This window comes from Neophocaena asiaeorientalis, unplaced genomic scaffold (assembly GCF_003031525.2).
Source record: "Neophocaena asiaeorientalis asiaeorientalis breed wild unplaced genomic scaffold, Neophocaena_asiaeorientalis_V1.1 scaffold114, whole genome shotgun sequence".
NCBI lineage: Eukaryota > Metazoa > Chordata > Mammalia > Artiodactyla > Phocoenidae > Neophocaena > Neophocaena asiaeorientalis.
This window is the reverse complement of record NW_020173116.1, coordinates 5,728,600-5,751,255: the sequence shown is the minus strand read 5'-3', so window position 1 is coordinate 5,751,255 and position 22,656 is coordinate 5,728,600. Positions and strand designations below refer to the sequence as shown.

The window sequence follows — 22,656 nt, the reverse complement described above, 5'->3', positions numbered from 1 at the left end:
GGACACGGGTTCGAGCCCTGGTCCGGGAAGATCCCACATGCCGCGGAGCAACTAAGCCCGTGCGCCACAACTACTGAGCCTGCGTGCCACAACTACTGAAGCCTGTGAGCCTAGACCCGTGCTCCACCACAAGAGAAGCCACAGCAATGAGAAGCCTGCGCACTGCAACGAGAAGGGGGGGATAGGGAGGGTGGGAGGGAGACACAAGAGGGAGGAGATATGGGGATGTAAGTATATGTATAGCTGATTCACTTTGTTATACGGCAGAAACTAACACACCATTGTAAAGCAATTCTACTCCAATAAAGATGTTAAAAAAAAAAAAGGAGCCCCCCACTCACCGCAGCTAGAGAAAGCCCATGCGCAGCAATGAAGACCCAATGCAGCCAAAAAACTTTTTTTAATAAATAAATAAATAAATTTATATATAAAAGAAGAAAGCATGCAGTCCAATTATGTCATAAAATAATCCTGTTTTAAATAAATACACAGCTGTGGGGGTGGGGAGCACACTTCAACCCAGTCCTTGTAACCTTTTCCATGGTCTCCTAAAGTTTAAAAAATAGCAAGAAATATAAGGAGTAATCAAAGGGAAACATGTAATCACTTAAAGGCAGGTTGAGGCACACAGGAAACGAACAAGAAAAGACCACCAAACTGCCCTGTCTTGTACAGAGTCTTATACAGAAACCTCAAGCTCTGAAGTCCTAACAGCTAATTTCAGTTTTGCCCCACCTCTTACTAGCTGGATGGTTTTGGACCAGTCTGTCCTCTTTCAATGTAACAGTGATATACTGAACTCTAGCTACTGTGCGCGAGTCGCTAGGAATGAAAGATGGAAAAGACACGGTAGCTGGCCTTGAGAAGTTCATGGTCTAATAGATACACAAACAGATAATCAAAAGTAGTACACTGTTCCTACCCATACAATGGGGGCAATACTTGAACAATTTATAGCACAACACCGCAAAAAAGAAAAACATTAGGCTGTAGAGGAAAGCTTTTATGAAGGAAAACGTGCTATGAAGATGCTAGTTATTATATTTGACACATGCCTTAAATTCAAACAAATAAGCAGTTTACAAAGTGACCTTTTTAATCCCACCTTTGATGCTAAGTTGCTCCCTACAAGGGACCCTGCTACAGAATCAATGAGATGAGTGGGCAAGAACTAGGAGAAAGTGGAGAGTGACAGGCAATATCAACCAACAGAACTGTGAACTTATTATATGTCCTACTGTGTATCCCTGATGTAATAAAGACCAAATTTAAAATTATTAAGTCTGAAGTAAAATAAATATCAGAGAGATAACTTTGTATTAAAAGTCCAAGAGACTTCCCTGGTAGTCCAGTGGTTAAGACTCCATGCTCCCAATGCAGGGGGCCCGGGTTCAATCCCTGGTCAGGTAACTAGATCCCGCATGTCGCAACTAAGAGCCCACATGCCACAGCTAAGTGCCCGCATGCCGCAAGTAAGAGACCACATGCCACAACTAAAGATTCCACATGCTGCAACAAAGATCCCACGTTCCACAACTAAGACCCAGCACAGCCAAATAAATAAATAAATATTTTTTTTAAAGTCCAAAGACTACATTTCCACAAAAGTTTAAAGAAAGAACTGACATGAATTTTCACCTTCCATTTGAGAATACAGTTACTTGTGTACATGTTTAACTTCACTTTGTAAACAAAATTTAGTAAAATAAAGTTTTCTCGAAGGCAGTCTGCATGTCAGATGCATCTTAAATGCAGCATAGAATTTAATATGGTGTCTTGCATTTGCAAAGGTTCAACAAACATATGCTGAATGAAGAAAAAGTATGTTTTCATCCTACAGTGTACATTTACTTTCCAAAAGGAACTGATACCTCTGACATCTAAATGTGCTGGGAGTTAAATGTCTTCCTGACCCATGAACCATGTGTGATCAGGGCAGACTCAGCCTCCAGAGGATAAAAGAACTGAACTAAAATTAGAACCGGCAGACAAGAGACAGGGTTTGACATTTGATTACAAGTAAATTAACTGCCTGCTTTAAAACAAAATGTATTTGTGTGTGTGTGTGTGTGTGTGTGTGTGTGTGTGTACACAAATACACACACAGAGATATGTATGTATGTACATATGTATCAACACTTTTTAGAGGAATACAACAGAAACTAGAGTCTTCAAAGACAACATGCACAATGTCCCAGATACAAATCAAAATTACTTAACATAAGAACAAGAAATGCAACATATTCTCAGGAGAAAAGACCATGGAAAACAATCCTGAAATGACCACACTGTTGGCATTAGAAGGATTTTAAAGCAGTTCTTCTAACTAGAAGGACAGTATGCCCATAATGAGTGAAAACACAGAAAATCTCATCAAAAAAAGTAGGAATTATTTTTTAAAAAAGGAAAAACTAAAAAGTACAGTAAATGTAATTTTAAAATTCACTTCATGTACTTAATAGGAAAATAAAATGCCTGAAGAGTGAATGAACAGAAAGATAAACCAATAGAAACTTGCAATCTGTAGAAAAGACAGAAAAAGAATAAAAGACCAGTCATCTCCCATATACACTACCAAATGTAAAACAGATAGCTAGTGGGAAGCAGCGCATAGCACAGGGAGATCAGCTCGGTGCTTTGTGACCACCTAGAGGGGTGGGATAGGGAGGGTGGGAAGGAGACGCAAGAGGGAAGAGATATGGAGATATATGTATATGTATAACTGATTCACTTTGTTATAAAGCAGAAATTAACACACCACTGTAAAGCAGTTATACTCCAATAAAGATGTTAAAAAAAAAAAAAAGACCAGTCATCTAATTTTTGACAAAGGAGGCACAGGAATACAATAAGGAGAAGGTGTTTTTAACAAACAGTGTTGGCACAACTAAATATCTATATTTTTTAAAATGAAAACCTTAACCCTTATCCTCATACCATAAACAAAATTACTTTGAGATGAGTTACGTAATTATACATAAAAGCTAAAACATCAGGGCCTTTAGAAAAAAATAAATCTTCAGGCTAGGCAAATATTTTTTCCATAGGACACAAAAAACAACCATAAAATTGAAAGTTGATAAATTAGACATTATCACATTTTTAAAATTTTCTACTCATCAAAAATAGTACTAAGAAAATGAATGGGCAAGTCAGATTAAGAGGGATATTTGCAAAACATTTATCTGCAAAGGATAGCTTTCCAGAATATATAAAAAATTCTAGCATCTCAGTAATAAAAAGATAAACAATACAAAAATTTTTTTAATGGGCAAAAGATATAAATAGACATTTCATTTAAAAAAGATATATGAAGAAGCAATAAGCAAATGAAAACGTTCTCAACATGCAAATTGAAACTACAATAAGGTATCATTACATATTGACCAGCAGAGCTAAAATTAAAAAGACTAACACCACCAAATACTGGCAAGATGTGCAGCAGCTGCAGGGCATGCAACAGCCAGCATTCTCATACACTGCTGGGCCAAGAGTAAAATGGTGCAACGTCTTTGGAAAAACGTTTACCAGTCCTTATAAAACTAAACATACTGCTACTCTATGCCTCAGTAATTCCAATACTAAGTATTTACTCAAGAGACACTAAAACATAAATCCACATGTATATCTGCAGAAGAATATTTATAGTACCAAAACCTGGAACGAGCCCAGGCATCCAACAAAAGAGAATGAAAAAAGAAACTGTGGTATATTCATACAATGGGATACTACTTAACAATAAAAAGGTTGAACTACTCATATACTCAATGGTGTCTCAATATCACGCTGAGTGAAAGAAGTCTTATACAAAAGGGTATACATTGTGATTCCATTAAGTTCTGTATCGGGCAAAGTAATATATTTTGGGGAAAAAAATCAGAAAATTGGTTGTCTTGAGGATGGGGAGTAAGTGCACAGACTGAGTGGGAAGGGAACTTCTGGCCATTTTGATAAAGGTTTGTTTCCATGAATTTATACATTAGTTGAATCCTATCAAATAGCATAATTAAAATTTGTGCAGTTCATTATATACAAATTTTACCTTAAAAGGAAAAGAAAAGAGGTAAATACTGAATTCTAGTTAATAACACACATGCTGAAGTACTTAGGGAAAAGTGTACGATTATCTGTAACTAACTCTGAAATTCATCAAAAAATAATGGGTTGGGTAGAGGAAGAGATAAATGGATAGATATGTGATTAAACAAGTTTATACAGTAAAATATTAATTGTAGAATCTAATTGGTTGTATGGGTGTTTGTATAAAGTTCTTTCAGCCTTTATTTTGAAATTTTCTCATTAAAACATTGGAGGGAGCACTCTAGCATTCTGAAGGATAAACAGATTTATTTTCTAAATAAAAAGGTACTGAGGACATGGACAATTAAAGGGCAATATTTAGTTACAATACTTACAATATTTGATTTGGAGCTTTTACAAAAGAGTCTGTTTATTTTTAACTATTTGGCTTATTGCGTAACCATGCCATAAAGTAATTAAAACAACTTCTTACATACAAGGTAAAAAATTGTCACAAAGTGTAACGGTACTTTAGATAAATGTAACCTTATTTAGGATAAAAATGTCAAAAATACTTTTTTAGAGTTCTTTGATACATTTAATTTTTAAAAATCAGCATTTCTAGTGCTCTGTAACCGAAAAAGGAAGGCTGTGGTCTGTGCTCAGCATACAATCTTAAAATGACAGTTCCTACGTTTTCAAGAAATACAGTAATCATAACCATCACTATTGCCTTCAAAAGAAAAAGTATTTTATAGGTTTTAGAAAATCCCACAGGAAATCATAATTTTATGTGATTAAAGATATAATAATATTTATTATACATACGTACTTGAGGAACGTTGCTATCAACCCACTTGGAATTTGGTAAAATATCATCCCACAAAATCAGGCATCGAGCAAGCGTCTTAAAAAATGCAATACAGAACAATTAATTACAGCAGGCAAAGTTCATAGATTTTGTAACAATGATAATACTGTTAATAGAACAATTTAAGAATTAGTTCCCAACTGATGAAAATTTTGAAAAACAAAGTATATAGTATCAACCTAAGCCACTCATTAAAATAAACAGAAGATTTACATTTATCTCAAAAAATCTCAAATTGACTTGATCATCACTGATGTTTGGAAGAGTTGGAGAGAAGTTTTTAAAACTTGCTCCATAGAAGAAAAATCATAAAGAAAAGAATCATACATAGATCTGTCTACATAATTTAAAGCCTTTCATATGCTAAAAGCATAAACATTGTAGAAAATGGAAAATCTGAATCAAATTTATGTCAAAGTTACTGCAACTAATTATACCCTTAATAGTATTATTGCATTCTTAATAATAATGAAAGAATGTAAAATAAAGTAGTAATGAAGCTCCAGTGTCTTGTTACTTATTCGGAAGTTTTGAATAATAATGTGAAACGTTAAAATGTCACTCCAAGTATTATATATCAAGGTGGTTGTCTTTCCTGGCAATTCCTACAGTTATATTTGGGAAATTTCAAAAGAACACTACCAATTATATATACACATGATGGATTAACAGTAAAGCTCCCTCGTGGAGACATTTTATAGACTCCTCATGTTAACAGAAATTAAAAATTGCCAAGTACCATACCCTAAGTAAGAGAAATTCTGGCTTCACAAAGTCCAGCAAATACATGGTGTCGGGAGCTCGGAGCCAATCTGCAATGGATCTGTTGGTGGTGGATACCAATAAGCGTTATTGCTCAAGAAGAGAATAAGAGCATCAAGACCACAAGACAGATTTCAAGAATTTTCTTTCCACTCCAACCACTGTCCTATTTTTTCCCATAGTACTTCACGTCCTCCAACGTAATACTTAGTATGTATGTATTTCTTACTATAAGTTTCCTAAGGGCAGATATTTTTAGCTCTCTTTTGTTAAATGAAACACCTCCAGTGCCAAGAAAGCAATGTCATATACTTTCATCCAAAAAGTAGATGAATAAACCTGTTTCTAACCACTTTGTTAATTTTGCAAACATTCACTTTGTCTAAAAAAAGAATTTACAACATTGAAAACTTTCTTTAATCTTAGAATGTTTTTTAAATTAAAAGACTTAAAACACAACTTACCCTTCTATACAAAATGTAAAAGAATAGACACCAAACATCTACTTTCAAGTGTCAGCACTAATTACGGGGCTTGAGGAGGCAGACGGAATAGCTATAGGAAAGCTCCTGAACTAAGCAGAAACCATTTTTATGAATGGTAACCAGGAATATAATAATGCTAAGTATTTCTGATCTACCCAGGCCTCATAACAACAAGCAAAATTAATGAAAAGGAATTTAGACATTGTTTGATTGTCAATGACATCAACTATAAAATAAAAGTGAATAGAAACTGGCAACCGTATTATCAAATATCATTAAAATAACCAAATGTATTATTTCCAGATAAAACTCTATATAACTTGTAGAATCTGAGAGCACTAAAATCAGGCTGACCTAGCACAGGAGAGGTAAACACAGTAAAATAATTTAGGTTTACTACTGAGGTCAGAAAGGAAGTCACATGGTCATGGCAAGGGATGGGGTGAGGAGATGCAGTACCTGTTATTGGTTTTTAAGTAGATCATGGCCAAAGCGAGAGTGGCACCTGGACAAGTTACATCCACATTTATGGTATCTCCTTCCTATCAAAAGAAAAGTTTGTATAAAAGAGCTCTGAATTATTATAAAATTCTTCTGAATACTAACCTATGCTTAAAATTAACATATTTACACATGTTGGTATGAAAACTACTATTTTCAAATTAACTTCTTAGCTTCCAGAAGTTTGATCTGTTGCTTGATTTGGACTTACTTTGATTTGATAACTTGGAGATTTATGTTTCTCTCTGTGCATCCCTGCTTGAAAGCGCCTATGGCCTCCAACCATGTACTGATAAAGCTGCTCGGGCACATTGAGATCAGACATACCTATCAAATTACTGCCGTGCTGTAAACGAAGTAACAGACAAGGGAAAGGAAATTTTACAGAATAAGATCCATAACACATACCCATAACAAAGAAAACAATAAACTAACTTCAAAGCCAGTCTTCTGGGTTTTTTATCCATTAAAAATCTCATGAGTTAATACTCAGTCTGTTAATAATTCACATTAGAAATTATACAGGCAAGTTAATACTTTCATTTCATAAAATACACAAAGGCTTCAAAATCCACTTAACTGCATTAACAGTTAAAGAAAATATCAGGCAGGTAAACGAACCCTGAACTATGAACACCTGAATGCTTTCATTATCGAGCCTGTGAACTAGTCCAGCAATGACAACCATAATAATAACTTACTGAACGCTTAGCGCTCTTCCAGGCATGATTCTGTATGTGTAACATGGATTAACTCACTTAATATGACAATTCGATCCAATAGCTACTATTTTACAGGTGAGGAAAGGGAGGCACAAAGAGATTACGCCCAAGGTTACATAGCTAGTAAGGAGCAGCAGTGGATATAAAACAAGGCAGTCTGGTTCCACAGTCCCTCGAGCTGCTTAACTACTAGAAAATACTGTAGTTAACTGATGTCAGGACTCACTGGTCAGGACCAGAATTCACGTCCCAGTTCTCAGTATGATGCTTTTCCATTGTTTTATCTGCCTCTTTAGTTCATGTGTCAAATGTGCAGAGTCTAAAGGCTAAACGACAGTGGACTTTCTTTATATAATTCAGTGTCAGTAAAACACTGTATTGGTGGTTCTTCAAAGGACCCACATTCCAGCTGACGTAGTCATTTAATGTTTCTCTGGTAACCCTACACTACGTCTACTGGATGGGGTTAAAGATGGGGAGTCAGAATGATACTGCATTCTGTCACAAAGCAGCTGCTATTGTGGCAACGTTCTGGGATACCTAGTGAACACCAGGGCACCAAAAGAGAGTTCTGGTTTATCTCTAGTCCTACAGACTCTTAAGGCTCCCCATCATACACCCATTTTCACTTTTTTCTGTTTTCTTACTGAGTGAACTGTCATTTCTTCATCTTATGTCTTGAACTCTTTTCGAAAAACTTCATTCCCTTAGTTCATTCATGAACACTTATCTCTAAGCCAGGGGGGAAGAAACCTTAAAGCCCCATTCTTCACTACAATTTCTCTCCATTCCCAAATCTGGCACTTTGAAAAATACCCAGAAAGAAGAAAGAGCTGAGAATCACAGTAAGCTAAGTCACAGTACGGCAGAGTGGTATTCAGAGTAAAGTGTCAAGGCTACTCGTCTCAACAAGCAGAATTTGTAACTGAAGCACCTGCAGGCACAGACTCTGCTTACCCCCAAGCAAACCATGCCCAGAGCCAAGCCAGCAGCCAAAGAGTAAGACTCTCTGTCCGTGCAGTATTCCATTTCAGGACCAGGGGGCCGTCCTATAAAACAAAAAGTAACACAATTCAAACTGGCCTCTTAAAACCCTAACTCGTAAAAGTTTTAGAGTTAACTTTCTAGTAAGTTGCGTAAGATCTACGGATTCAATATAACCCCACTAAGAAAGATCTGACGTTACCACAAATGGTGTCCACAACTATCAGTTTACCACAAAATAAACCCCAAACATGGTTCTTCTAATTTGCCAATCTGAAAGCAATCACTTTAAAATACTGTCAAACCTTGAGTTTTATAATAAAAAAAAAAAAAATTACCAAAAAAGGGGAAAAAATTTTTAAAAGGGAGGGATGCTCAAAAAAGCTTCAATTTGTAATTTCTTTCCTTTGGTTCTTGTTTTGTTAGCTTCAAATCTATTCAGATGTGGTAAAAAAATGTTCAAATACTGATAAGGAACAGGAAGGACACTTCCTTTAAGTTTTTAAGAATGTTAAATATTATGCATTTATGCAGACACTTATTTCGAATCTATATAATACTGAGCCTTACTATGATAGAATTTCTCTGTATCGATGCTCTAAGTTTGACTGGATGCAAAATTCATACTTTAAAAAGTACCCCCTAATTCTAACTCCACCCCTTTTAGGGCAGCAAAATGTATTATATATAAAGACCCCTTCCACCAAAGAAAAAGTTCACATTCCTGGAATTTCATCCCCAGGAAAAAACTTTTTTTAAAAAGAAAGAAAAATTATACACAAGTAATCAGTGTAATGTTTATTGCTTAATTAGCAAAGAATTAAAAACCACCTAAAAGTCCTGAAAATAAGACAATGATTAGGCAATTTATAGAAAACCAACTCAATGAGCTATTCCACAATAGAAAATTAATTTTAAAAGCCATTTATGACAATGATATATGAAAAGAGCAGTACAAAAACAGTACGTACATTCTGACTGTAATTATACAAAAGAGCATACGCATATGAATCCAGATGAAATCTTCTGTATACAATGTGAAAGAGGTGTACTATGGCTGTGAGATATGTATAATGTTGGCACCATTAGATATCATTATGATATAGCCAAAGAACGTTAATTACCTTGCAGATGAACAAGCTTTAAAAGCCAGTCCTGAGTATCTTCTGAATAAGTGTTTCTCAGACCAATCACTTATACTATTACATATTTTGCTGACAGGAAAATTTTAGTTTTGTGAATATTTCATCACTGTAGTTGACTACACTGTTGATTCCAATTCTTCACCGCCCTACAGTGCCAGTTATAAATACATCCACACTCCTGACAGAGTTTCCTCTGTACCTGAACGTGTGACTGGCTTTGAACTAGGATCCTGGCTGGCACAAGGTAAGCAAAGGCCTAAAATGTGCTTCCATTATTTGGTTCTCCCTCTTGCCCTTCTGACATCACCATAAAAGAAGGCTGGGTCCCAGAATAAGGCATTTGGAGCAGAGTCTGAGCAGCAGACCCATAGATCTACAGCCTGAAGCAGAGATGCCCGGGAAAATTTTGTGGCTATCCTGAAATGTATGTAGAAAGATCCTGAACAGGATAGAACAAGACATGCAAGTATGTATCTAAATTACTGAACGTGCCAATAATACTAATAGCATTTCCATTTCTCAGAAGAAGATGATAACACGTAAGACACGTTTCCAAAAAAGGCAGACTTACGATAAAACATAAAAAATGCCTTTTATCATGAACACATCCACCAGCATATAGAGGAAAGCCGGAATCAATCACTTCCACTCTGTTAGAAGTGTTGCTGTCCAACAGAATAAACATTGTGCTTTTAGGGATCAAAACAATCAACTTTGAATTTTAAGTGTAGACCATTGCTAGACATTGCCTGGCAAAGACAGAGCAGGATAAGCAGCAATGCTCACATGTGATTAAGACCTTAGGCTACCTCGTTAAATGGGACCCCTGGAGCTCAGTGATGGGCTGGCCAAGTAAGTATGCAGCCCAGTAACCTGCATAGTAACATCAGCCTTGGAAAACATTACTTTGCAGTTGTTTTCTTTATTAGTATAGCTCATTCTATGCTCACAAAAGCTACTATTTTTTCCTTAATTTTTATAATCTTACTATCATTTTTACTTTGGTTCCTGTGGAATGGTAAAAATACACTTACGAAACCAGAGCACTATTGATGCCGTACCTATTTCAGCCAACAAGACTTCTGCGGTATGCCTATGTGCTGTCCCTTGATAAACAAGGCCGATGCCGACCACTGCCGCCACTTGGACGTTGTGAGGAACATCAAGCTCTGTGGACGTTGGGGGCAGGAGAGCAGGAATGTGGATGCTAAGAAGCCGTGTAATCGACATATCCATGGTGCCTAGTTTAGCAGCAGAAACACCAAGGAGCAGCCCAATGCTTGTCATCTCATGACCCTAAGACAGAAAAAAGAATGAGACTTAAGTCACTACCAAAACAAATACGTAGTTTTAAATAAAATACTGCCTGCCAGTACTGTGACAGGCACAGTGAGAAGCTCCAAGAATACACAAGCAAACTAAACAGACAGGTCCTTGTTCTGATGAAGTTAGTGCCCTTGGGGAAGGGAAAGTGTTAAACTAAAAAATATGTATTATTGAAAACTCATCAAATGAAAAAGTATAAAGATTATGAACGAGTATTTTAACAGAGCCTACTTTAGATTAGAAGGGACTGGAGAATTATTAAGCATCTCTAGAAAGTAAAATTTACAATAGAATGAGTACAAATTAGCCAGGCAAAGTGGCAAGAAGGGAAGGCACTCAAATTTACAAAGTGAGAGAGAATGATGACAGGTGAGGGAAAAACACGTAAATGATGCTGAGATGATTAAAAAAAAAACCCTCACATTGATATTCAATTGACTACAAGGGTGCCAAGACAATTCAATGGGAAAAGAAGAGTTTTTTCAAAAAATGATGCTGTGATAACTATACAGCCACTTGCAAAAGAATGAAATTGGACCCCTTCCTGACATCATACATAAAAATTAACTTCAACTAAGATGTAACTAAAAGTAAAAAAAAAAACTCTTAGAAGAAAACTTATGCTATTACATATTTTGCTGACAGGAAAATTTTAGTTTTGTGAATATTTCATCACTGTAGTTGACTACATTGTTGATTCCAATTCTTCACTGCCCTACAGTGCCAGTTATAAATAGGTGTATATATAGGTGTAAATCTATGTAATAGATATTAGATACAAAAGAGCATACGCATATGAATCCAGATGACATCTTCTGTATACAATGTGAAAGAGGTGTAATAGATATAAATCCAAGTGACCTTGTGCTAGGCAGTAACTTCTTAGATATGACATCAAATGCACAGTAACCAAAGAAAAAGTAGATGAATTGGACTTCATCAAAATTTAAAACTTTTGTGCTTCAAAGACACCATCAGAAAGTCAAAAGACAACACAACGGCAGAAAATTTTTGCAAATCATGGATCTGTCAATGGACTGGTATTCAGATTACATAAGGAACTCTTACGACTCAACAACAAAGACAGCCAATTAGAAAATAAGCAAAGGATTTGAATAGACATTTCTCCAAAGATGACATACAAATGACCAATAAGCACATGTAAAGATGTTCAATATCATTAGCCATCAGGGAAATAAATGCAAATCAAAACCACACTGAGATATTACTTCACACCTACTAGGATGACTATAATTAAAAAGACAGGTAATAACAAGTGTTGGCAAGAGTGCAGAGAAATTGGAACCCTTATGTATTGCTGGTGGGATTACAAAATGGTGCAGCCACTCTGGAAAACAATTTGGTAGTTCTTCAAACTTTAAAACAAAGAGATACCATATGATGCAGCAATTCCACTCCTAGGAATATACCCAAGAGAAATGAAAACATTCATCCACACAAGAATGTGTATATAAATGTTCATAGTAGCATTATTCATAATAGTCAAAAAGTAGTAGTAACTCAAGTATCCATCAACTGATGAATGGAAAAATAAAATACGGTATATCCATACAATGAATATCTATTCAGCAATAAAAAGGAATGAAGTGCTAATACATGGTACAACATAGACAAACCTTGAAAACATTACAGTAAGCAAAAGGAGCCAGTCATAAAAGACCATATATTGTTTGGTTCCATTTACATGAAATGTCCACAGTAGGCAAATCCATAGAGACAGCAAGTACATCAGCAGTTTGCCAGGGGCTGGAGGGAAAGGGGAACGGAGAGTGACTGCTACTAGGCAGGGGTTCCTTCATGGGGTGATGAAGATGTTCTAAAATTAACAGTGGCAATGGATGCACAACTCTGTGGATATAATAAAAACCACTGAATTGTGTACTTCACATGGGTGAACTTTTATGGCATAGAAGTGGAAAAGTTTACGCCAAGAGAAAGAGTTTGGTCTGCCAAGGAGCTAATACAAGCAGTCTCTATGGCTGGAGCATAGGGAGCAAGGAAAAGAGAAGCACAAAGTAAGGCTGGGGAAGTGAGTAGGATCACACAGGCTCCTAGAATGTACATTAAGAGCAATGGAAGGTCACTGAACAGTTTGACCAGGGAAGCGATATATTCCAACTTACACTTTAGAAAGATTTCTCTGCCTGCTACGAGAAGAATGCACTTAGAGGTACAAGATTGAAGAAGAGCAAACAGAACAACTAGGAGCTACTGTAATAGCCCAGGGGAGGCACAACGCCAGGAGCTGGCAGCACAAGTTCTCACCTTGGTCAGGTAGTCATGGATATTGAGAGTAGCCAGCTTGGTAAGGTGCCCGTTCAGACCCAGGGCCATGAGAAAGCCAGCATACTCATTGGCTAACTCGGCGTGCTTGGGCTTATTGTAGACAATCCAGGCTGAGTCAATCTGGGAGGCAGGGGCTATCTTCAGGCCGGCAGCCACACCATTATGGAAACTGGCCCAGCTGGTCATGTTGGGAGGCACATCGATGTTGCCACTGTTCAGGTCTACTGTTGTGTTCCGAGGGGGTGCCCGCCCTATTCAGGCAAACAAAATTTAAAATTGAGAGAACAAAAATTCAGAAACCAAAATTGTTACATTTAGATTCTTTGAGAACAGAGATCACTTTTCTACATTCAAAACCCTTAACCCCATAATACCTGTAATGATGTTAGGTTACTATGCATACTTAAAGTTTTATACATGTGAGTCAAACTTGATGCAAGGTAGAAAAACCTTAACTGTATAAAATAATTCACTGTCCTTTCTGCTAATATATATGGGACTATAATAAGATAACTGATACCAATTTAACTGTGTACAGATCTGATTAGGATACCCACTGCTTTGAAATCTGTCTTTCAAACAGCAGGAAGCTCACCGAAAACTAAGATGAAAATTAACATCACAAACTACATGAATAACAATTCCAACATGTGATTGACAACAATGTTAATTTCAAATGCGCCATCCCATCTTTTTCTCTGGACGTTACAGAAAAATGACTGTTTTTAAAAAAGACAAGGAGCTTTATAAATTTGCTCTATCTCTTATCTATACACCTCTCTATATGATATAGAAATCTAACTACACACTATTGGTAAAAATGCCAAATTGCATTCAAAGATACCTATGTAAAAACATCTTATACACTTGAGTTACCCAGTGAACCATAAAAGAGTATTCACTAAATTTAAATTTGTGGTCAACTTATTTAAGAACAGTATAAATTAAATGTTCATGATGGTATGTTCTCTTTGAACGCCTTTTCTTGAGTGTTTTGACTACACTGCGTACCCGCAAATACTGAATTATCTCTATATTTTTAATATTCTGTATTAGCTCAAGTCATGGATGACTATTTAAAATAAATATTCTAAATACAGTAAGTCCCTTACATACGAACTTTCAAATTGCTAACTTTCAAAGATGCAAATGTGCGTTCACGTGTCCAATCCCGTAAGTTAGTTCGCACGTCTGGCGTATGCTGTCACGTGTGTGCATCCTCTACAAGTGGCTGTGCTTTCGTGTACTTTACTGTACAGTACTGTAGAGTACAGTAGCACAGTATCTTTATTTCAAGCCCAGGATGTCCAGAAGCAAGCATCAAAGCCGCAGTGATGTAGCTGGTACAGTGTAGCCAATCGTGCTAGTTGGGTACCTAGGCTAACTTTGTTGGACTTACGAACAAACTGGACTGATGAACGTGCTCTCGGAACGGAACTTGTTCACATGTAGGGACTTCCTGTATTGCATACAGTTATACAGTTCGCTAGAGGTTTGAAAATATGGTTTTAAAGGCGTTCTGAAAGTTATGTAAATTTTAATTAGATGCATAGTGTCTTGTTTGTAGTCTATATACACATACACACACATACACAGACACAAGCATAAAATAAATTTGTATTTACCATTTGCTTTTTGTACCTAAGAGCTAACTCAAATGCTGGTCTGTGATAGCACCACACTGGTGACAAGTTCGTGAGTTATACTTTTACTTTCTCAAAAAGGGCAGAGAGATTAATAATGAAAAAGCAAGTAAAATTTCTAAAACAACAATTCAACATATGTATAAGACATAATTTTTATACACAAGAGAAAATAAAAGGCAAAGGGTAAAGCAAATTTTCTTCAATAAGAATAATTACATACAAAAGCACAATAGGCCAAACCAGTGTCAGTTAAGGAACTAAAGTGAACGTTTTTTTCCTAAATGAATTTATTATTAAAACAAGATCAACTTTTGGTGGGGGTCAGTGCTGGTCTGGGAGGGGGTCCTACCAGAATGACTAAAAGAATAAAACTTTGCATCAATGTCATAAATACATTTTAAATCATGCAAATTTAAATGCATTCAGAAAAAAAGAGACAATGATCCATGCATTTACTTTTTAACATCCACCCAGGCGTTACCGGCCAGATTTAATACATTTTAACATTTGCCAATTTTGCATGAGATTTTTTTTAACCCAAACCTTTTATATGAAAACACTCAGTTAAAAGACTAATAAAATGAACACCTATACACAGTACCCTCCATCAAGATTCACTAATTGTTCTGATTCTGCCATAGCTGTTTTATCTCTAAGAGAGAGAACAATTAAAATACTGAAGGTAACTCTGTTTGCTGTGTCTGTCAATGAGATTATGGCTCCAGAAAGGGTGTGATATAGGATACGGGAATGTGTTCTTCACTAGCCGATCTCATTTTCTGCATGCTGCTAAAAACACAAGCTCTTTACAAATCTCAGTGGGACCCTGGGTTTTTTAATTATGTAACTTAAAATACGGTGGAATGGTATTTGCATATACTACATCCTATACACTACTGTATGTATCATACAGAACGTTTTGTACGGGTCATGTATACTATATACTTTAAGGGATTTTCAATAACAATTTCAACTGTATATAACTGTCACATTTAGTATACACTCAAACCAGATCAGGTGGCTGTGCACTATAAAATCCATTATAATCAGTAAGGTTGGGAAATAAGTACACTTATATCTGGCAGAAGTAAAACCTCATGTAACCAACCAGAAGGGGAATTTGACAATATGTTACATCAGTCTTAAAATCTTGCTGATAAGATAAGATATAAGATAAATATAACCCAGCAATACGTTTGTAATGGCAAAAAACAATAATTTCCAAAAATACCAGGCGGTTTATATAAACTATATTCCATTAAGCGAAATATTCTGGAGCAAGTAAAAATGAAGTTGTTGACTAAAAATGTGTATAAAATACATATACATAATTGTATACTTATATGTGCTAGATATAAAAGGATGCTCACTCACTATATAGTAAATTTTAAAAAACAATTTCTAAAACAGGTTTAAATTTTCTGATAAACAAATATAAAATTATAAAATGGAGAAATAAAATTGGGAAACAAATAAACCACAGTGTTATTTAACACTAGTGAACTCTAACAAGTTGGGACTACTATGAGTGACCATTTTTTCTTCCTGCTTAGTATATTTTCTTGTTTTTGTACAAGCATCATCTATTCATACTAAGACATAACAAGACATTTTAAGACTAAATATTTTTACATATTGACTTTAAGATTATTTAAAGTTTAACAACTCACCACTCAATAGTATCTTTCTAAACTTCCCCAAGTGCCTTTTTATATCTTGAAATGGTCTCACTAAAAACAAAATTTAGTAATGGGCTATATTCTACTTCCCTCAATGTTTAATTTGATTTGCTATTTGAGCTTTGATAACCACTACAGTAGCTATTAACAATAATCACTACAGTAGCTATTAACAATATTTAAAATCACGGGGGATAGAGCATTTCTTTGGTTTTAACTACAATGATTCAAAACAACTCCACTAAACATATACCCATTTTCCTTTCTCACTGAGCCCAGAATTTAACATACCAGTCAAATTCAACTTAGGAATAGGCAATGGCTCCGTTGGAACAGGATGGTATGAAAACAAGGTAAACATTCCCCGTCCTACTGGAAGAGCCATAGTTCGCTGACACAACTGGAGCAATCTATAATTAAAATTAAAACCAACATGTGAAAAAATTTTAAACCAAAAAACCGGAATGTAATCTGTAGGCAAGTATTTCAAAAGCAGCAGTGCTGTGTAAGATGAAGCCACATTGAAGTAAATCCATACAAAGTCTTGATTGAGTCATCTAAACACGGTTGTTCTCATTCTAATACTCTTACTCCCATCAGAAACTCTAAAGGGGAGACACATTTCTTTCTTCTGTTTCATATTTGCTTTGAATTAAAACCAGCTGTTCTATAAACCAAGCCAACTCTCCCTAAGTATTCAAAAAGCAAAATCTATAATTCTACTCTAAACGATGCTAACCCTCTCAGAGGAAAATTCCGTATTTGTTGGGTTTCCTCATTGTGCTGTTATCAGTTTAGCTGGGATCCTCCTCTCATCCTTTTTGTGAATATAGCCCAAGCACCACCTCCATGGGTGCACACAAGGTAAAAAAGGAAGTCCCTGTTTTGGAGGTCAGTGGATTTCATGGTGTCTCCAGGAAACACAGGAGTTTCATTTACTTGATGGTAAGGACTTCTAGGACTAATAGCACTATATGTCAACTATGTTCAAGGTTAAAAATGGCTTCTACAGGCTATACTTTGAAACTAATAAACTACTTTTTAAGTTGTTTCTATGTTAAAATAAATGGCATCAAACAGAAATTGTGGAAGCAGGGGCATTCATAACCAGGAAACACATAACACAAGTTACATCTGAAGACAGAGAAACAGCCCTCCTCCTTCTGAGGCTAACCAGAGGCTGAAATCCTCTCTGCAGACAAAGTTATTCACAAGCACCCTCTCTCCCTAACTGTAAATATATATAGCTGCTTTTCTAGTTCATTGGTGAGGAAAATTTTGCTGTCCTAAGATTCTCTGGGAACACTGTTCCACATTAATTTAAAATCAGGGAAATTTAGAATCAGGCCAGCAGACTACATTCCATAACATGTTTAGCAGAAACATTATACATAATCTACAAAATTATAATAGTGAAAACAAAGACAGTATATCTCCCCCCTTCCATTTACGATGCCACTGATTTTAAGATGCAGCACTATTTCATGAGGTACTAAAAAAGAAAAAACACTGCCATTTAAACCATAACACCTACAAACACCTACAGATTGAAAGACATAATCTGATTTCAGAAACAGTAAAAGGTACAAAAAAAAATCAGCATCATACAATCAATGAACTCTGATAATAATCGCTGACTGCATCGAGCTTTACTGTGTACTGGGCAGTGTTCTAAGCACCGTGTAGAAATGACCGACTTGATTCCCAGAGAAACTCTGTGAGGTGTGAATGCTACAGTCATGCCTATTCTTACAGTTGAACAAAATGAGGCAGTACTTAATGTTTTATTTAAATTTTTACTTAAATTACAGCAGCTAATGTTTTCCTTTACCTGTTCTCTTTTTCCTCAATGAACTCGTGGTCACTGAGCTCTGGGTACTGCACCACGTTGACGCGGACAGGATGCGCACTCTGAAGAAGCCTTCGCACATCCTGCACCCTTAAGTCTTCACTCCATATTAGTGACATCACCTCCTGATTCATGTCATTCATGCCATCATCTTCCTCCTCAGTTTCTGTTCCTGAAGGAACATCTGATGAGAGCACCTGAGTAACAGACTAGGTTGTAATACTAATTTAAAAACCAGCCAACACACACTTATTGAACATGACGATACACAGGATGAGGTACCAAATCTACATCAGTGCAGAGAAAAAATATATTCCAAAGCAGGGCTGGCTTGGGTTCCCAATACATACTGGGACTCTAACCTAAAAATATATATTTTTTTAAGTATAATTATATTGCCCACTTGGAAACATTCTTTACTGAGCCAAGGGGAAAGCTTTCAACTTACGACAATAGTCGGGAGGCTGATTCCATTGAAAGATATATTCTAAATAAACTGTAAAACTCTTAACTATATCCTAAATATTCCAAAAAGGACACAAATTACTGCAAACGGAATATTAACCCCACACACTAAAGAACCAACACCAATTTAAATACTGTCTTTAATTAATAGAAGCAGAAGAAAACAACCTGGAAGGATATAAACCGAGGGCTGGAGGAGGTCAGACAACACTTTCTCACTTCTGTACTTTAAATAGAATAAATCATGGTTGGTTTTCACTTTTTTTTTTCCTATGTATGTTCCAACTATTTCTTAAAAGGAAAGGGATTAAATGAAGCAAAACAAGTGAGGAGAGTTAATTCCTTGCTTATCATTCTGTCCTCATAAGCTCAGCATGTACTTTACTATGAGCCTTCCCAGTCCAAATAATTCAGTCAGACCTTAAGATAGATGTTAATAGCAGAAATCTCATTTTCTCTCAGAGTTTTAACTCCTTTCACAAAAGATTAACTCCTAGGTGAAATGCTAAAGTTTTGCAACATTTAATGTGTAAGGGACATTAGCCTGAAAAAAGAATAAAGGTAGATATGACTAGATAATCAGTCTGACTTTAGTTGATAAAAATTTACTATAATTCCTATGGAATATCTAATCTTAAAAGAAGCTACATTCTAACAGGTGAGTTAGCAATAAGATACAGACCCAAATAGCTGATAAATTTGACACGAGTTATAAAATGTAACCTCAAATAACTGAACAAATTTAATTTAGCCAGAATTACTTAAAATGACATATAAATATAAATGAATAATTATCAATACCATTTGGCTTTAGTGCTAATGATGTTCTCACTCACAGTAATAAAAGAGGTCTATAAATGCTAAAGACTTCTCTTGGTCAAGGTAAAGATAACCATATTATTAGCAAAAAAATTTGGTTTTCTGTTTAAAACAAGCCAAATGCTAATTCAACTAAGAGTTGTTATTTCAGTGCAGATTAAAACACAGATGTGCCGGTACAACCCTGCTGGAGATGGGATCCCCCATGGAAACTGCTTCTGTCACAGATCCATTATACAACTCTGATGTTGGGAATAAATTTTGATAACAGTCTCTGAAGAAGCGTTAATAGCCTAAGATCTAATGTGGATTATGAACAGTTATTGATTATTAATTGATTATTATGTGTTGGTTCAAAGGTTAATAAGAGATGAGCCAAATCTGCACTGTTTTCTCAGAGACATAAAGTACCAAAGTCACCAGGGGTGGAATAACCATCCCTGAATCCTCCTTGATCCTTAGAGTAAATGCAGTGCTACCATTTTTTTTTAAGTTAACTGGAGTTCTAGAAGAAGTTTTCAAAGTTCCATTTTTAAGTTTTAAAAGAGGCTGATTTTAAAAAGAAAGGAGGATAACGATATATTTCACTTTCTATTTGTAGGGTCTAAGGACCCATTCTTAAAAAAAACAGATTTGAACACTGATGAAGGGCACTGTTTGAGGAGGGATAACATTAAGACAGCTTCTAAACAACTTTAGTGCCCCCCCGCAAAAAAACCTTTTTCCTGGGGCTTCAGTTTTATGTGATTAAAGATATATTTACACCTATGTAAAAGGTTAAATTTAAGAAATGTAACACATCAAAAAAGTATGAAGGAGAAAATAGTTATAATTTATTCAAATTCAGGACATTATGTGCTCTCCCTATTTCCACATAATCATTACAAAGTAGTTAATTACTAACATGGTCCAAGCAGGGAATCAGTCATGGTAGTTGCTCTGCTGACTCGGCACTTGTCCTGACTCAAGGCACAGAAAGGTCCAGGCAAAACAGAGCATTCACAAAATCTGTTCCCATGTTCGATTTACAATTAATAAGATTTGTCCAATTTTAAACCGTATCTAGCATATAATATAAAAGATAATCTGATATACACACTTGCAAAAAGACTTAAAGGAAAACGGAGAACATTTCTACTCTGATTTTATTGAGGCTAAATCTGAATATGGACTTTCCATATTGATACTCACAGATTTCCCTTTGGGCAAGTTTCCCTCACAGGCCTGCTTGGAAAGATCCTGACGCCCAATCAAGAGGCAAACAGCTTCTGGCCAGTCTGAAGCAGGCTGCTCCCGACAGTGATAAATCGCATCTCTGATGGGAAGAGCAATTCCAAAGGGAAGGGTTTCCAAGTCTCTTAAAGCGAAACCTTGTGGTGAAAGGAAGGGAGAAAATTTTTCACTTAGACTTACCACTGTCCCAATTATTCTCTGAGTGAAGTTAGTAAACTCTATCCTAACAAATAAGCAAGAAACTGATTTTATTCATCTTACTACCAGACCAGTGTCTTGACCTCAGGGATGAGTATAAAATTTTGTTTTAAACAAAAAATTCCTAAAAACTTTAAGAGAAAGACAAACAATCCAATAGGAAAAACACAAAGGACAAAAAGACACTTCCCTAAGAGGAAACACAAATGGTCAATAAACATATGAAAAGATGCTCTGTCCAATGAGTGATCAGGGAAATGTAAATTAAAACCACTAGAAAATAAAAGTTCACACTCATTTGACAGACACATATGAAAGTCAATCGATACCAAGTTGGTAACTATGTAGAGCAACAGTAATTCTCCTCCACAGCCAGTGGTGGTGTATACGGGTCCAACCACTTTGGAAAACATTCAGCACATACAGTTAGGTCCACCCCTACGGTCCATCAACAGACATACAGAAAGTTGTGTACACGGCACCGGGACATAAGCATTAAATTATTCATTAGTAATGTTTCATTATGGCAAAAAAGGGAAGGGACGTAAGAGCCCAACTGCTATCATCAATAGAAGGGATAAATAAGTTGTGATATATTCAAGCAGTAGATCATACAGCAGTGAAAATGAATGATCTTCTGCTACATGAGTCAACATGGATGAATCTTTAAATAATAATATTGAGTGAAGAAAATAAGATAGTAAAAAAAATCTTTATATTTATATCTATTTACATAAAGTTAAAAAACATACAACACTAAGCAATATATGAAGTGATAAAACTCAAAAAAAAAAAACTCAAAAAAAATGACAGAAGGTAATACAAAATTTAGGTAGGGTACGGTACAGGTACTTTACCTCTAGTGATGGGTGTATGAGAAAGGGAGGCCATGCAGGAGTAGATCCACAGGGCTTTCTACTACACTGGCAATGTTTTATTTCTAATGGTGGGTCACCAGGACATCAATGTTCATTTTATTATTATTCTCTAAATACATTTTATACACTCTTATATGTACACCATATTTCATTTAAAAAAACTTCAAATCCTCAGGTTAATTAATTTCTTCGGTGATAATTTTCTAAATTTTGTAATATTATACGTTATTTATTAATATAGAAAGTCGATCAATTATTGAGGTTAAATGCTATGTACTATACAAATGAACAGAACTCATATTTTCAGCATAAGTGTCTCATCTATAATACTATATGACAATTATTGCAATTGTCAAGGAAGCATACACAAAAGTACAGGGAAAAACTAAGTCATTCAGAACATTCCCTAAATAAGAATTCAGAAACATCCTGTGATATTCATTAAAGCATTACCTTCTAACACACTACTCTATAACTTTCTCCTTTTCTACATTTTCATATCAGTAACATTTTTTAAAAATTTTAGTTCATTTTTATAGGAAATTTTAGTATTTTATTCAGCTTAAAACCTAAAGGCACAGGCTTAGGAAGAGAGAATAAACTCTTTTCCTTCCTTTCCCTTGTCCCAGGTGAATCTGCCTCTTGGTGCATAAAATCCCTGGCCTGTATCATTCAAAAGCATACCCTGAAATATTTACACATTACTTTTAGATTTTGCCAGAAATACTCATTTCTGATAGCCCAGTTATTAGTATAGGGAAGCTGT

At 35.6% G+C, this 22,656-nt stretch overlaps 1 protein-coding gene across 4 annotated transcripts in view; it reads right to left on the bottom strand.

The window, feature by feature from the left end:
• The window catches only part of ANAPC1 (anaphase promoting complex subunit 1), a 112,635-nt gene that overhangs the window by 49,006 nt on the left and 40,973 nt on the right, over window positions 1–22,656 (bottom strand). For 3 of the 4 annotated variants that reach the window (XM_024743902.1, XM_024743901.1, XM_024743903.1), the window contains exons 25-34: window positions 20,773–20,951; window positions 18,280–18,506; window positions 16,740–16,858; window positions 13,103–13,374; window positions 10,552–10,786; window positions 8,319–8,410; window positions 6,851–6,985; window positions 6,598–6,680; window positions 5,636–5,714; window positions 4,853–4,927 (exon numbers count right to left, since the gene is read on the bottom strand). In XM_024743902.1, coding sequence (XP_024599670.1) covers window positions 4,853–4,927; window positions 5,636–5,714; window positions 6,598–6,680; window positions 6,851–6,985; window positions 8,319–8,410; window positions 10,552–10,786; window positions 13,103–13,374; window positions 16,740–16,858; window positions 18,280–18,506; window positions 20,773–20,951 — 1,496 coding nt within the window. The remainder of the gene's footprint in view (window positions 1–4,852; window positions 4,928–5,635; window positions 5,715–6,597; window positions 6,681–6,850; window positions 6,986–8,318; window positions 8,411–10,551; window positions 10,787–13,102; window positions 13,375–16,739; window positions 16,859–18,279; window positions 18,507–20,772; window positions 20,952–22,656) is intronic. The other variant, XM_024743904.1, reaches the window with a different exon arrangement.